Source organism: Gymnogyps californianus, chromosome 1 (assembly GCF_018139145.2).
Source record: "Gymnogyps californianus isolate 813 chromosome 1, ASM1813914v2, whole genome shotgun sequence".
Lineage (NCBI taxonomy): Eukaryota > Metazoa > Chordata > Aves > Accipitriformes > Cathartidae > Gymnogyps > Gymnogyps californianus.
The window spans coordinates 158,220,135-158,233,200 of record NC_059471.1 but is presented as its reverse complement, the minus strand read 5'-3'; the positions used below and the strand labels follow the sequence as shown (position 1 = coordinate 158,233,200).

General features: G+C 38.3%; 1 protein-coding gene across 2 annotated transcripts in view; it reads right to left on the bottom strand.

Moving 5' to 3' along the window:
* The window catches only part of POLR3B (RNA polymerase III subunit B), an 82,010-nt gene that overhangs the window by 15,646 nt on the left and 53,298 nt on the right, over window positions 1–13,066 (bottom strand). For both annotated transcript variants that reach the window (XM_050914981.1, XM_050914982.1), the window contains 2 exons: window positions 12,058–12,175; window positions 10,238–10,380 (listed from right to left, as the gene is read on the bottom strand). In XM_050914981.1, the coding sequence (XP_050770938.1) occupies window positions 10,238–10,380; window positions 12,058–12,175 (261 nt within the window). The remainder of the gene's footprint in view (window positions 1–10,237; window positions 10,381–12,057; window positions 12,176–13,066) is intronic.

Below are 13,066 nucleotides of genomic sequence, written 5' to 3'. Positions count from 1 at the left end.
TTTAGGAAGGATTAAACAGAAACATGAATACTCATTTTAAATAGTCTATCATACATCCCAAAATTTTCCTTCCAACCCTTACAACTGTTTCTACAGTGAATTTTGCAGATCAAAATACTGCAGCTATAAATGACCAAGAGATCTAACATTCAAATTCAGGTGCTAAAATGCAGCTGCTTAAGCCCATGCTCCTTTGAACCAAAGCTACTGTTTCAGTTGGACAATTTCTTCCAGAAGCCCTTAGAGCTGAAAAAGTCTGCAAGCTATTTGAGATCAGCCTGCTGCAACTACCAGAGCAAGCTTTGGGAACAGTCCTGGAGCGGAGGGGGCTCCTGGAAAACTGAGGGTGCTGGTTACATCCCTAAAAAGGCATCCCCCGACCAGCCAGTTCACAGGGGGATATTGGCGTCTCTGCTCAGGAGGGAGCTCCTCTTCCACTGTCCAAGCAAGACAGGGATAGGTGTACGGGACAGTAGTTAATAGAATGAGCATGGTAAGTATGGGGGAAGGGAGCAGGAAAAAAAAAAAAGGATTGGAGCGTCTGGGGCAAAGGGGGGGGGGGGGGTGTTGTTGTATTTAGTTTTTAAACCTATTGAAACTAATTTTCATTGTTCTATTATGATAAATCAATAACATCCTTCTACCCCTCCCTGCCGAGCAGCAATCATTTGCTGAAAATGAAAAAACCCAACCCACTATCTCTTGTGTGCACAGCTTTTTTATCCTAAAAATTGTATACATAAATACTTTATTATATATGTATTATGGCACATACATTTTGCCTTATTTGCATTTACTTCTAAGAAAGCATTAGGTTGCATCTGGACTTCATGGCACCTGTAAGCCAAAAATTAAATCTTAGCTAACTTAAAATTACTTTAGGCTCTGAAAACCTTTTATATGCCAAGCTGGTTCCCATAGCAGACAGCCACTGTGTTGTTTGTTTTGTGTGAAAGTGAATGATAAAAGATCCATGAAATCGACACAGAAAGGCAGAACAGCAGAAAGAACTGAGGGCTCTCCATCATAGCGGCTTCTACCCTCCGCTGACTTGTATAACAATGGGACCTACACACCCAACTGCAGATCTAACACAGCTGTGCATTTCATTAGATGAAGAGCACTAGTGACACAAGTAAATAATTAACTTATTCTGGTCCGCTGACTGTGGTTATGAGACCAGTCATAGCTGACAGATTTTAATACAAGTTAACACAAAGACAGTATAATGAGCTTAGAAGTTAAAAACAAAATATTTAGACAGAATCCAGCAATGTGAAGATCACTAGGCCATTTATAAAGTTTCTATTTTACAGAAGGGGAAAAAAAAAAAAAGAAAAAAGAGAAAGCTATAAAGCCTCAATTCTAAGCTTCTGTATTTTAAGAAGTCACTGAGTTTATAAGAGATCTATAGCATGCCCATGTGTATTTAGAGAACAGGACAGAGAGAAGCTTCTTCCTCCCCTATGTCTTACGAAAGTTCATTCTTTCTCATAAAAAACTGTTTAAAAAGCTGAAAGACATCTTTCCTCTATACAATGCTACTTCTAAAAGCAAGTAACTGCAATTAATTTAAAAATGTAAACTTTATTTCATTTTGCAGTCACTTGCCTTCAGAAGTTCTTCAGAGACTAATGCTTGCAGGTCTGCACTGTAAACTCCTGAATTTGCTACTCTTTTTCAGCCCCGATCGCTGAGCCAGGGTTTGCAGCAGGGCAGTAAAAGGCAAACCTAGCAGTTCTGCATTGCCGAGCAGCTGCGAAACAGTGATCAAGTGAATTAATCCATATAAGTGCAATTATCACTTGCAACTGGTTAATAAAACAGTAAAGGAGAAAAGAAGAGGCTGGATTTAAGACAGCCTCAAGTTCCAAATGTTGCCCTGTCCAAGTATAAACTGCATTTCACAACTGAGCTGCTCAACTACTCCCCATCCAATATTCATAAATAGGACACAGTCAAACTACTAGGTAACTTTGCTCTGTGGCTCTTACTACAGGTTATTAAGATTTCCTAATTGTTACTGATTTAGACATCACATGAAAATTGTTCCCCAGCATTCACACAGGACATACAAAATAATTTGGTTTCATTCATTTCTCTTCCCCTCACAATTTTTATATGCTGCATCTGAAATTCACCAATACAATTTCAGACTAAATGCTACACTGCAATGGGCCTGAATGTGCTCTCACTTACACACTCTGGAGTTCTCATCTAGGACCAGAATCAAACATTAACCACCAGAGAAGGCTGCAATTATTTTTCCAGACAAAACAAAAACCAAAATGTTTTTTTAATGTGTGGACTAACAAGAGGGTTGTATGTTTGAGCAAGAAAGCATACAGCAGCTTGCTACATCTCATTTCTTTTCAATTGAAAAAGAAATTGAACTCCAGAAAAAAAACTTTGTATATCAATTTCATAATGTCAGCTTAGACGAAAAATTAGTGAAAATGCTAACAAATTCTTTTAAGATATCCCTCAAAAAAAAAAAAAGTGGATTAATAAGCATGGCAGTTTACTGCAAGGTTAACAGTTTAAATTAGAATAAACTTAATTCAGACATCTACAGTGGTTTAACATGCAAGTATAAAACAGCCATAGGCAGTGCTTTTCAATGCTATTGTATGCCAGCCAATAAATGACAGCCTTCTGACTCTGCATGATGGCCCCCATCCTCACACACACTATCTGCATCAATCCCAACAGCATCTCAACACCCATGTACCTCCACAAGGCCCTGACAGAACATAGAGATCCCCTCACTCCTGTACTTTTGTCCTTTACGAGTTTCTTCTTCTAATCAGGAGAAATTCAGGTTTCCAGAATTGGTATCTTTTATGTGGTTGCTTTTACAGTTTGCTGACAAACACGAACATACACAGACTTGTAAAACAGCAGTTCAGCAGAGAGGGGGAAGGGGGACGGCAGGGAGGGGGCAGGGACGAAACACAACAGTATGGGAAAGTTTTTCACCAGCTACGATAAGATGCCTTCTATACACACACATGCCAAATGAAAAAAAATCATCAAATAAGTCAAAACAACCTAATATAGAAAACTAATTACTACCAGCAGGAGGGACATTAGAGAGCAAAGGAGACTAAGTGAATAGAAGCAGCAGTAATACCAGTTTCTATCAGCAAGATAAAAAGAAGCGCATTACTAAATGTGCTTGTTTACTTACTCTAATGATATGGTGGTAAAAGAGCTAAAACTAACTTGAAAGGCGTCTATTTTAGATTTACCAGATTTGACAGAATTTGGAAATAGTCCTGAGAAGTAAGACTACGTCACATAATTAAGAGGAGTTGTAGCTGTAACACAGCGCCGTGTATTGTGGACAAGTGACAAAGAGATTTGCAAAAATTAGTAAGGTTAAACAAAAATGTACATCTGCTTCAAAACTCTCTAATTACATACTGTGCTGTCTAACTAAGCATAAAACAAGTTCAGAAGAAAAAAAAGTGCTGCATCACATGAGCTTTGTTCAATATTGAATCATTCACTGATCTATCATATCACTTGCTACATCCCATTTGACATAAGAGGTAAAGAACAGAATTAAAATTAACAGATAAATAATGCATAAGTAAACTTGATTAGTTTTCTTATTAAAAACATCACTCTAAATGAGAGGAGGTGCTAGAAGACAATACAGTTTGTACACTGCTTTCCCATGAGCTGCTGAATGGTCTGATGTGATAAATTTGCATAGTCTGAAGCACACAAAGAGCTGATTAATTGAAACCCTTACAATGCTTCTGGAAGCAGCTATTGTAAAACAATAACCATAGGAACTTTACAAAATACACATGCCTGAATGAGTCAAGAGCTTAATAAAATGTGTGTTCAGGATACACTATTTGGAAACAGAATTAGAGATTTTTATTCTGTGCCATAAAATGCTAAATCACCCTAATTTCAGAGGTTCAGTTGAGGATTTACTGAAAAGGTCAGAAGGTTACCTGTTTGCTGCTTGAGATAAAAAATGCTGTAATTTTCTTCTTAAGATAGCAAGCTAAGTAGCAGTTTTGTTAAAAATAAATAGAAAAAACAGTATAAGTAGTCTTAATGGCATTCTGACGTCTCATTTTCTCATATTCAACTTCTGAAGATAAAAATAAGGTAAGAAGTTCCTACCTTTCCTGACACCTAATAACTACTAATCATCCCACATTCCTGCAGTCGATAACAGCAAATTCTTTTTAATGCCACTTCAACCATTTAATTCCTATAAACCTACTGATGTTTTATTAGAGATAAAGTACTAAGTCTGACTTGTAACATGGGGGAAAATGACACAAGTAGCCATTTAAGACTAACATCTTACTTTACATGTTCTGCTTTTACGTACTGTACAAGTGCCCATTAAAAAGAGACAGATAAGTTGTTCTCAACTATGAGGTTAGGCAAGCAGAAGACAGATGCTCAAACTAGTAAAAATTTTAAAAAGTAAGCAAGGTCAGACTTTGGTAGATAAGCGGTATTGTCATGAAGTTTATGTAGTTGACAATGCTGTGAATGGATTTTGTTTTGACACTAAAGAACATGGTTCATTTAGGAAAACAAAGACCATCTTTCATGAATTTAAACTCGCTTCCTTGTCTTTAGAGTTGTTTAAGTGCAGATACTTCAGAAAGGTTTAATCCTTTATCTTAGATCTTCAGCTATTAAAAAGCTTCTGTTTGCCAGTTCAAACAATCTCTTGCTTAAATACAGTTTTTCCACTCCTCAGGAATACTGTTCAGCATTGCTGCTTAGTTCTGTGATCTACAGGACCTTTGTTGGAGGTGTTAATCCTTTTTCACATGAGAGACTGAGAAATGTTCTTTCAGAGAAGTGATATATTGCTTTTTTTCACATCAAAGGAGCCCAACTTTTTCCTCATTGTGACTTGTAGCAAAGCAAGAGGAAATCTGGAAATATAATAATTTAGTTTGTATGGAACTCAGATGAAGCTTCTTTAGCTTAACAATCCTTTAGCCTTCTGTGCTTTGAAAAGTGACGTTGCTTGAAGAATGCAAGATTAAAAAAACAAAATAATTAACCAAAAAAGTTTCTTTATCCTTCTGGAAAATATACGATGCAATATAGTTAAAACAAAGTCCTGCAGCTCAGGATAAATCCTCCCTAGTAGGCAGATGTTTATTTGTAAACAGTAGAAGCTTACGGGCTTTATAGACTAAAGGGACAGTCCCAGTCCCAAAGATCTTACTGCAACGTCCAGTTTGAAGATGAATATTGAAATAGAGCAAAATATTTGCATTTCAGAACACAACATGATGGCCTAATTTTTTTTTTTTCCTTCTCCCCATATACTTCTTTGTTGACAGGTCTTGAAGGAAAGGCTAGCTGTTACAGGCAGTTTGGAAGAAGTGTACTTAAAACACGGACTTGCATGAAAAGAGGGTGTGGTGGACAGGCCAGAAGTGGTGACCCTTGCCAATACCGTGTTGACATGTGAGAGGACACAAAGAAGGTAGCAAATACAGGGGCAGTGGCAATAGATCTATATTATTACAGAGGCCTACAAAATCTACCTACATATTTAACGAAAGGCTCTTCTGTAACAAAAGGCTAAAGCTGGTTTGTGAGATTTAATCTGTCGTATCCCAGACACTTTCCAATTCTCTTACTCCGCTTCCTTCTGCCCCAGTGACGAAGTATAGCTTTGAAATACAAATCAATTTGGAATACAGGAAAAAGCCCATGAAAAAAACTTCAGAAATGTGGTTTGTCCAATCTCTTATTTTGCACGTATTTAATTACTTTAAAACTACTACTACAATTCTGTGAAATCAAATCTCATCTTCATGCATTCCTTCTAGAAAATAAAAATATTTCACAGAAAAGATTGACAATACAGAGAGAAATATGCTTTCTCTCCTTCTCACTGAATCAAGCTACTTGTTAGTTTAAGCTCATCATAGGTTTAAATGGCCCTATGATGGGCTTAAAGCTAACATTCACAAATTAGACTTGAAGTGGTAATCGCCTGCATTCAGACAAAGATGAGAGAACAAATTCAGGGCTAATTAAAAATTCTCTCAATGGAAAATGTTAAACTGTTAGTATTATGATTTCTGTTTCACAATTGTCTATATTCCTCTGTTATGACTGATCCTTTCCCGATTTGATGTCAGAGAAGGATGATACTAGCTGCATTTTTAAACAGCTAGCAAAGGAGATTTTCCCTTTCCTTTTCATGTCTTTTCTCCAGTTCTGTCACTGTCTGTAATCTAACATTAATGTCAGTATCTGGTTCTTCGCTATATACTGAAGTTGCAAAACAGTGAACTCTACTGTTCTTGTCAGTATTTTTTTTTCTTGGTACATCTTCTCCACTAAGCACATTTCTCCTTTCTCCCATTTATTGTAACATCTTTTCCCATAATGTACTACAAGCCAGTGAACTGAGAGGTTTACTACCAGGAAGGCTATGTATCCTAGCAGAATGTAATAATTTGGAATATGATCACTCCCCCAATCACAAGAGATTACTACAGATGTACTGGACAGCTAACAATCACATACCTGCAAACTCTGTAACACAACTGTTGCAATGTTCCCACTCATATCTCCAAAACCAAGCTGAAAGGGACATTTGCTATTCTGAATAATTGATAGTTTTGGCTTATTATTATTATAGGTCCAAAGCACAGATACATGGGGGATCAGACATTCTAACCTGATGCAATGCCAGGCATAATTATGGGCACCCTCAAAGTTCCCTACAGCATTTAGGATGTTGTTTTTCATTACCATGGGATTTCCACAGGTATTTCACTTTGGAAAAAAATATTACTAACTTTCTATGGCTTTTGGGATATTAAAGAAAATACCACCAGATTCCAATACAGTGCATGTTAGTTGTTTCTGCATTTGACCACAAATATCAGGACTTGATGAGTAGCAAAAGTACTCATGAAATGTCTGTCCTTCAAGACCTCTAAAATGAGCTTGCTCTAGACTGTGAGATGCCTTATGTGCATTTAGTGCTATGGAAGGCCCTCTGCTCCCTAAAGCCATATTGCAGCCTGCCTGACACAATTCTGTTTCCTTCTGTCATTCTTCCACTTCCACCGTTTCTCCTCTGATGGTTCTAGATTTGTGGAACATCCTTTTTCTTGATTTTTGGAGAGGTATGAAAATCCTGTTCAACTAACTATTTCAGTAGGTGCACATCAATGGCCCAAACTAGCAGAAAAATACTACCTGCTTAAATTTTTCATGCAAATGCGCATAAATATTTATCATGATTAACCACGCAGCTTCTTTAATATAATTTGTAGGCTTTTTTTTTTTTCAATTCTAGTAAGAAAATTTGTCCTGCACAGCACTGATCATATTGTTATATAATAACTTGCAGCTAAAATGTCGCATGCCACTTATAAGGAGAAAGGACTAACTAGATGAAGCTCAAAAGATATGCAGAAATGAGCTTTGCTTTAAAAGCGGTCATAGGCTTAAAAGTACTGCACATCTTCATTGTGTATGAGATTAAAAAATTATTTGAAAGAGACTCTACACAAAATCTTCCTCAAGGAGAATCTTCCTGGAGAGAAGGAAGGAATGGGGCAGCTGAACCATTCCAACTGCTCAACTCTTTCTGTTTGCCTCTGAAGCTAATGATCTTCCCCCTCACTTACTGAAACTATCCTATATGGCTGTAGCGCAAGAACTAGACTGGACCTTAAAGGGAAAGTCAAGAATGCTTCTTTACTTTTTTGAAGCCTTTAACAGATACTGGTTTCCAAATCACTTGGGGACTCAGTGAGAATCGCTTCCTATTTTTAGATCAAAAGCCATCTTGAAAATACAACCAGGAAAAATATTTCAATGCTTATCAGAAGAGTTTCTATTTCTTAATGACAACAGCAACAATGGAATGATTTCTTCAGAATACACAGTTTCAAGGACCAGTTTTATGGGTCTATGGAAAGACACTGTGGAAGTAAGGGTGATCTTGGAGAGAGCTGGATGTACTAAGAAAGCCTGCATTGACTGTACTCCATAGAAAACACACACAAACTTGAGGCAACATCTGGTAACAGCTGACATTATAATCAACTACTGCCTTCTGTACCCATTTCACCTCTCTTGATTGATAGGTTTGCTCTAGGTAGATGTTCTGATCACCAAACCTGGAGACTACAGAAATGAGGATTACTGTGGTTAGCTCTGCATCTCACGACAGGGATGCAGTCTTTCACTTCAGTTACACCCGGCCACCTCATTGCCACTGATGCTTATGTACTTCCATAGCCCCAGAAGGTCATAAAGGACCTCAAGTTTGACTTCAGGCTACACATGTGAGTAAAGAAGTAAACAGTGGCACGGAGCATTATAAAAATTACTTCTCACTTGTGCCTGGGGTCCATCTGTAAGCAACCGCTCTTCATACCTCTTCCAATCACACAGGCACTGAATATCCTGGAGATGATTCTGTTTAAGCTTCATTTAAGAGAGCTCTAGAGCTGGATAATGCCTGTGTACTGGTGACATTTGTTGCAGTTTCATCTCTTTTCACTGGCTCAGATCTACATATAGATGTTGTGCACGTAACAGTTCTCTGCTGACTGACTCCAGGGCATATCTGCCCACAGAGTTCTCTGGTTCTGCTCCAAGAATACAGGACGTGAATCAGCACAACAAGGTCAAACCCAATATGATGCTGGGAGTAGAGTGGGACCATGTCAAAAAGTGCTGAAAGGGACACTTTCAGGGAGCTCCTCCTAACAAAAAGCACTCTCTCGTCCATGTGTCTTCTGACAAAGAGAACACTGCTCACGAAAGGCCAGTTTGTTTGCAAGACATCCCTTAGCTAGTATCGTAATTTGATGTATTACCACAAAGTTCATGGACTACAACTAGTTTTAAGTATTAGTGTTTCAAATCTAAACAGCATTCTCCGTTATTTCCTCAGTTCTCTTCTTCTGCCCTCCACACAGACCTAGCAGATACTTGTGTTAACAGATGTAAGAGGCTGGTGTACTTTACACTCGATGCTCTGGTTCCAGTTCCTCAGAAATCAAAGGAAGGAAATAAGAATTTTTTTGTTGCAGCAGTTATTAAGACAGTATCACATTTGCCCAGTAACAGGAAAGGAGTGTATGTGCTGCAATGGAAAGGATTTGGTAATATCAACCTCTTTGCCTCCTCACCACATCTGACAAGAGACCGAGCAATGTTCTCAAACCAAAATAAGACCTAAAAATGTAACAAGAATACAACATTCAGGTAATAGGTTTAGCACAGCACATACAGTAAAGCAGAAGGTCATGCTGAAAGTACTAAAAATCTAGATTTTCCAAGTGTACAGATAGATGAAAACATGTCAAAACCTGTCCCACATTGAGACCAATGGAATCAAAACATGCTTTTAAGTCAGTTATGGTCAGACTGTTTTCAGTCACTTCTTTCTTAACACCCCTCCCACACCTCCCAGCCCTTTGAGATTCAGAGAGGATGGTCTGAGTCACCTTTTTTTGCCATTAAGGTCAAAGGGCGTCCACTGCTTTTTTCAACAGATATGGAAACAGGCTCCTGATTTTCATCTTAACATTAACACTAGAGAGCTACATGCCACCAAGCAGCTTCCTAGTAGGTACCCATTTTCAATTCTCGGTTTGAAGACCCAGAAGTGCCCCAGATGATGTCCCAGGTGTATTTTTAAAAACATTTTCCCCTTCTTTCCGGTCTCTGCTGGTGCACTCCTAGTTGCATTCCTGATTTGCTTCCCTTTTACACCATGGCTCTGAGCTATCGATCTGCCATCTTGCCTTTAGAGCAATACATCTGCACAGATGACTTGCAGACATCCCATTCCATCTCTGGTCTTTTCTGTTCATTCAGAACAGGCCCTTTCACTCTTTCCTCCAGTCTCTCTCTTGATAACCCATTGACAAACCTATCACCTAAAACCAAATTCACACTTGGGGGAAAAAAAAAAACCAGCCAAACCTCAAAACCCTGTTATTGTTTAAAATGGGCAACTACTGTATTTTTCAGATTCATAAGTCAACAGAGAGTTGTGTTTGCCAATTCCTCTCCTCAGTTCCAGAAACATCATTGCTAAATTAGGTGAACTTAACCAAAAAAAGGGATATGGTCTTCTACCACTGCATTCATAAAAGATCTGAACCAATCAATGGAAACATGCATGATGATATTATGTATGTATAGTAGGCATACCCAGCATGCATTTATTTTTATTACATATGTAGCTTACCTTTCTGCCCATGACGACTGCTAAATTTATCTCCAATTTCTGGACGTCTAGTTTGCCTCAACAACATTTTGATCAAGAAAGCATCCTCTGCATTTGATGAAATCATTACTTTTTCAATATAAGAATCAGTCGCACCTTTGTAGCTAGTACAAGAAGACAAAACATGAGTTTTAAGTCTATGAACCAAACACAAGTTACAAACAAGTATCTGTGTATTGGTAAGCTTCTGGCCAAACTGTAGTCTTCATGGAACTTACATATGGGAGGCCAATGGAGCAAAGATTATATATAAATAAAGTTCCAGAGTACAGTATGTTTCTGGAAAAGAAAAGGCTTAAGAGATACAATAGAAACAGAGGGACAATTAAGCTGAACTTGTAAAGAACAAGGTATATTTTTTTTGTCACGTGGGCTCTTCTTGACAGAAAAAAGCTTCTAGTATATTGCAAATTTCTGGATCTTCAGTTAAACAAACAAAAGCCAAATAGAGAGTTATAGTTGAAGAAGGGAGTCTAAGGAATACATCATGAGTATTGAAGAAAAAAATTAAGGTATAATATCCTGACTGAAACTATGCATCAGGTGCAGGTGTGGAAATGAACAAAGGGCAGAACATAGTATGAGGTACAGAGAGAGATGAACTCTAGAGTCTGAGATGCAGAGATTTTGGAAGGAGAGGAAAAAAAAAGAAAAATAAAAAAAGGTAGGCATGACAGAGGAGGAAGGAAATTATTCTGGTATCAGCTTTTTTCTATATATTGCAGAATGAGGGTAGAGCAGATTTTAATACCGTATTTAGGAGATTATTTTGTCTTGTTGTTCAGGTAGCTGAGATGGTCAAACTATGACACCTAAACTCAGAGCTCTGGATCCATGTCTTTACCTGGCAGGATTACTTCTTTCCTCTTAATAATTACACTGTTGCCTCACTTCTTTATTAATACCTTGTAGGAGTAAACCTAGAGCTTTCTATTGGTTATGGAACACACAGAAGTGCAGCAAAGCTAATTCTGCCTTTCTGATGTGGGCACCAATTGCTTGCCTTGCTCTCTGCTAATTTACCAAACTGTCAAGGCTATTCCTGACAAAACAGTGAAAAACACTTCATTATTTATTTATTTATTTATTTATGCATTTAATGCAAAATTTTCATCTCACACCTCGGCAGCCCTCTCCTGTTCTTTCAGGACAGGATGGGAAAAACTCTTCCTGACTGTCCTTTCCCATTCATTGGTGCCTTGGTAAAGGACGTCTAATTGGAGTGGCCAGAATGAGCTGACTGTCAGCCTCTGAGATAGGAAGGCCTCCATATCCTGGCCTCCTGCCTGGCAAAGTGAAGGCTGAGCACCGGTCAGTATTGGCCATTTTCTGTGGGAGCTGGTATGGAGGAGATGTGCCCCCTCACTAAGCACACACGTGTTCTCTGCCCTCCCACTCATACTGCTTTTCTCCTGTTTCTCCATCACTTCATCCATGAGTGACTCCTCTCCCCTCTACCACTATCTTAGCTCTCTCCTCGGTTTCTCCCGGGAACCTACTCAGTGATTCCTCTCCATACATACATCTTCAGGAGGGTTCTTCCCTCTCTTTGCAATTCCAGCCTTTCAGGTGTCAGAATCTAACTTACTAGTGATTAAGTGGCTAGGCACTTCTGAAAATAACCTAGGCTCTGAAAAATCCTGTGAAAAATCAAGACCTAGAGAACTAGGTCTAATTTGCAGAGGGAAGTTTATTCCTTTCACTTTTCTAGAACTGATTATTTTCTCAGATACCTTTTCTCCATGTACCTTCCCCAACTATAACATTATGATGCAACATACGTTACTGGCACATCTTTGTACTGTGGCTGCTGAGGCACACTACTTCCTTCCAGAGGTGTCTGGGTCACAGTTGGCATAGATTTGTTCACAAGGACTTGCTTGTTTTCTACTTTTTCACCTACAAAGAACAAGAAAAAAAAGTACCATGAAAACATATCTGGCTACCTATGTTAGAAATACATTTTAAGCTTTAAAAAAAGGTAAGCTGGAAGACAAACTGGTAGGAACATGTCCAGGAAGTATGCCATGTTATTTTATTAAATATTGCATGGTAACGGAATCATTAAACTAGCTTTTTTTGGTAAACCAAAACAGAACAGCTTGCATGCTGGGTGCACTATGAGAATAGCTATTCAACATACCCTGGGTCTAAAGAATACACAAAAGCATCTGAAGTCATCTGCTGTAAGTATGGAGAAAATTAACAAGCAACACTGTAACTCACAAATTTTAGAAATTCATACTTAAATTTGGGACATCACATCATTTCCACAATAAGTTGTGCAAGACTACTTTCAGCCTCTCCTTGCAATTACTTTTTCCTATTGCTTCTGGTCTCATACATCAGCTATTTTCCCCTCCATTCCCTTATCCTGCTCTTCACACAGAAAACCAGATCAGTAGCATGTCCAATGATACTAACACACATCAAGTACCTGCCTCCCACGTCCTCCACAAAATTACACTGAACTTCAGTCTATGTCTCTTTTCTGTCCACATGAACTATTTCAAAGAGGTTTTTACCTACATGCTGAGAACAGCTTCAGTCTGGAGTCTGCCCCAGTGCTATCTATCCTAATACTTCAGAAGATTCTTGCCTTTTTTTTCAATTAACTTTGAAAGCTCCATTGTGATGTGTTAAAGAGCAAAAGTGACCCAGTTGTGTTGCTATAATGGAGTTAAGTTTAGTGCCTTTTACAGCATCTTTCTTATTAGATCTCAGCGGATCTATTAAGCCATTTCCTAACTGAAGGATAACAGTATGGGAGGATTCTTTCTCAAATTTATT